General features: G+C 32.8%; 1 protein-coding gene across 1 annotated transcript; it reads left to right on the plus strand.

The window, feature by feature from the left end:
• Window positions 1-1,246: 1,246 nt before the first annotated feature.
• On the plus strand, window positions 1,247-2,122 carry LOC137815407 (uncharacterized). Its single transcript, XM_068618548.1, has one exon. The coding sequence runs from the start codon at window positions 1,294-1,296 to the stop codon at window positions 1,981-1,983; it is 690 nt and encodes a 229-aa protein (XP_068474649.1). The 5' UTR covers window positions 1,247-1,293; the 3' UTR covers window positions 1,984-2,122.
• The last annotated feature ends 1,461 nt before the right edge of the window (window positions 2,123-3,583 follow it).

Here is a 3,583-nt window from a genome sequence, read left to right on the forward strand (position 1 = left end):
ATTTTTTTATTGATATTTGGGATAAATTTGATTAGGAAAAGGAAAAGATTGTGTGCTCATTGTATAGAGAATAGATGGATGTCTTAAGACAATATTTATGGACATTCGTAACCTTGTTGAATTACTACATATGTAAAGCCAATAGAGACATCGAGCAACCTTTAACCTTTAGCGAATGACAAAGGTGTAGAGGAGTGCAACATTGGGATCAAACCGTAATTGGATATGATGAAGGAGATGAACTCTGCACGATATTTTGTCATGGTTGGGTTACCATTGAAATTTTGTGTTTATTTTCATGAGTTTTTGTGGTAGTAATATATTGAAATGTAATGTGTTTCACATTTATCTATTTCAGTGGTGTTTTGTGGCATTGAGATATTCTTGTCTAAGTATTTTTTGTAAAAAGGATTGGAGTGTCCCTCAAATACTCCTATTAATTTATTTATTTTTAATCGATAAAAAAACAATAAAAACAATATAAATTTAAATAATATAAACATAGTATTCTTTATTTATGAGATTTCTCCACACAACTTTTCATAACAGTACACCAATAAAAAAACATATTTAAACATTATATTAATAAAATAACAAGTCATGCTAATAAAAGAATTCTAAATTTCTTAACATAACTAAATATAACTAAATAATATACCTAAACTTAACTTATTTTATTTGATATTTCTATAACATATACGTATTCCTATGATATATTTATTATCTGCACTGATAATAAACATAAATATATTTTGAATACTTATATTGTATCCATTGAGTTAGGTCGTCCCACTTAACTAACTCATTTTTATCGTCTCTCAAACTAATAATCAGATGAAATTTTTTTTCCTCATAAAGTGTATACATTTTTAAGTGCATATGAAACAATTGAATTTAAATTCCTTGTGGATATTATGAAATTAAAAATATGTACGATAAAATTATTATTATTTATAATAATTATTATATAAAAAAATACTCACATATATAAGAGTCTTTATTTTGTCAAATATAATAGTAGTAAAGTTGTATTAAATAAAATTTGTATTTACGTATATATTATTTGCGCACGTGCTCTTTGTTCATAGATAGGATATGGGACTCAGTTCACCATATCATTCAGCCACGTGCTACACTCATTTTACGCTACTTTGATAAACACGTTTAGCGCTTCAAACCTTCACCACTCTTCGTCCCTATATAAACCCTACCGCCGTCAATTTCCATCAAAATTTAGTCATCACAACACAACCCTACACATTACCATCACCACCAACACAAACCACACTACACATGGTGAAACCGGCCATAACCACCGTTGATTCTTTTTCTTCTTCTTCTTCGTCTTCTCCTCCTGCATCTTGCTATGACTCATTCTCCACCAACAATTCTAGTGGGTGTAAGGTGTACAAAGGAGTGAGGAAGAGAAAATGGGGGAAATGGGTGTCTGAAATCAGGCTTCCGAATAGCCGTGAGAGAATATGGTTGGGGTCTTATGAGACGCAGGAGAAGGCAGCAAGGGCCTTTGATGCTGCTCTCTATTGCCTGCGGGGGAAGGCTGCGAGTTTCAACTTCCCCGACACACCTCAGCACATGGAAATGGCGGCGGTGGAGATACCGTGCAGCCACCAAGAGATCCAAGAGGTGGCGGCGAAGTTTGCCAATAAGGAGGGGGTTTTGGCAGAAGAAGAAGAAGCTCGAAGTGAGTCCAAGTCTAACGACACCACAGACACAAACACGACCTTTCCTGGGACAAACAATCATGCGCAAGTGGACCAAGACACCATGGATTGGACATTCATGAACATGTTGGATGACTTGAATGTCTCTGATTTCGGCCTCTTTGGAGCTGAGAAGGCTGAGTTTTTGTGCCCCACAACACAAACTCCACTGCTCTTTCACAATGGAGATGAGATTGAAGTTGATGATCATGATCATGATGCTTTTTCTAACCACTCTTTTCTTTGGAGTTGGAACTTCTGATTCACCTGCAAACTACCTCTATATTCTCCATGTTGCAACTGATTACTATCAACCAAGGAAGCAAGCCAAGCCTCTCTATTATATATTTTTTTAAGCCATTTATACATGGCTGTTTTTAATTATAATAGTTTGGCTGTGACTTCAGTTTATATCAAATACACCATATATATCACATTTCATAAAAAATATATATAAGAAAATACCATATATATATATATAGCATGCCATAAATAATATCATGGAAAGTGGCCTAGTTTTTATTGCCATCTTTCTGTTCTGTAGATTTAACAAGCACTATTTTGGATCTAGCTTCTAGGGTTACTCGCTTTAAAGGATTACAATATCAGTTGTTGATGGAAAATAGTGATTGTTAAGATTTTTGTATCAAAAATTGATAATATTTACCTTATCTTTTATGTAATTTAGAGTAAGAAAATTCTTTTCTAAGGGAAAAAAGGGTAAAGACAATAGCATTTTTATCCACGGTCAATTTTGCGTTATAGTTTCTTTTTGAGTTAAAATCTGCATAATAGCTTGATATCACGTGTATAATTTTCAAACGTATTATCTATAAATCCCTATTAAAGTATTTTATTATGTATAAATCCATTCCAGGTTTTGTTTCTTAGATTTTCGTAATAAGTTGCTGAAAAAATTGTAGTAAGTTTTTTTACATGATTTAGAATTGGTAGTTCTCAGCTTGAAACTTTGTATTACGAAATGGACTTTAAGTCTAACTCAACCCCGTGAAACCGACTTATGGGGTGAGGTTTGCACCCACTTATATACAATGAAAGGCCCGATAGCGGGTGGCACGATAGACCCAACACAAACACTCGCTAGGATAGGCTCGAAATGGCTCTGATACTATATTACAGTAAATGAAGATGAATATTCCTTGTGTCTAATGTGATGCTTTAATGTAGCGTACGTAATCGCACGTAATCGTAATAAAGAAAGAGAGGTTTTGATGAACCCTAATTGTAGAGAAAAATAAATATAAAAGAAACTTTTATTCACTTGTATATTAGAGAGTAAAATACATGGTGTATATATAAGAAAAAGATTAAGACCTAGATGAAACAGAAAAGGAAAGTTGGGTCAAACAAACAAATCCCAATAATTTAAAATAGAAAATTAAATATATTAACACTTTCATGTATCTAAAAATATATTTAATTTTGTGATCACATATAACTGAACTTAATAAACTCACTTTTTTAATAACATATGCAGCAGGTATGTTAGCTTTGCACCAATAATTTAAGAACCTGTATTGACTGCAGCAGGAGCATTCTTGTGTGGTCAAGGGAAGTAGTACGTACCTATAATAATGGTTAGAGGGGTGGAGGCTTAAGGTTGTTTGTAATGTATTTCTTCCACAAGCATAATCCGATACATGATGAGGACTTCCTGATGTATTTATTGATAAAAAAAATATTCCTATATTGACATAAATAAACAAAGTGCAAACTTTCGAAAGGATTCAGTCACAAGTTAAAATAGAAAAAGCTGGTATTAAAATACTGATAATTAATTCTTGCCAAAAAAACAATTCCAAATTTGCCAAAAAAACAATTCCAAATTCACCACTGATCCT

Source organism: Phaseolus vulgaris, chromosome 1 (assembly GCF_051622355.1).
Source record: "Phaseolus vulgaris cultivar YP4 chromosome 1, ASM5162235v1, whole genome shotgun sequence".
NCBI classification, from domain to species: Eukaryota; Viridiplantae; Streptophyta; class Magnoliopsida; order Fabales; family Fabaceae; genus Phaseolus; species Phaseolus vulgaris.

Excerpts from the sequence above, each read along its gene's own strand:
- LOC137815407 (XM_068618548.1), top strand. The coding sequence starts at position 1,294 with ATGGTGAAACCGGCCATAACCACCGTTGATTCTTTTTCTTCTTCTTCT.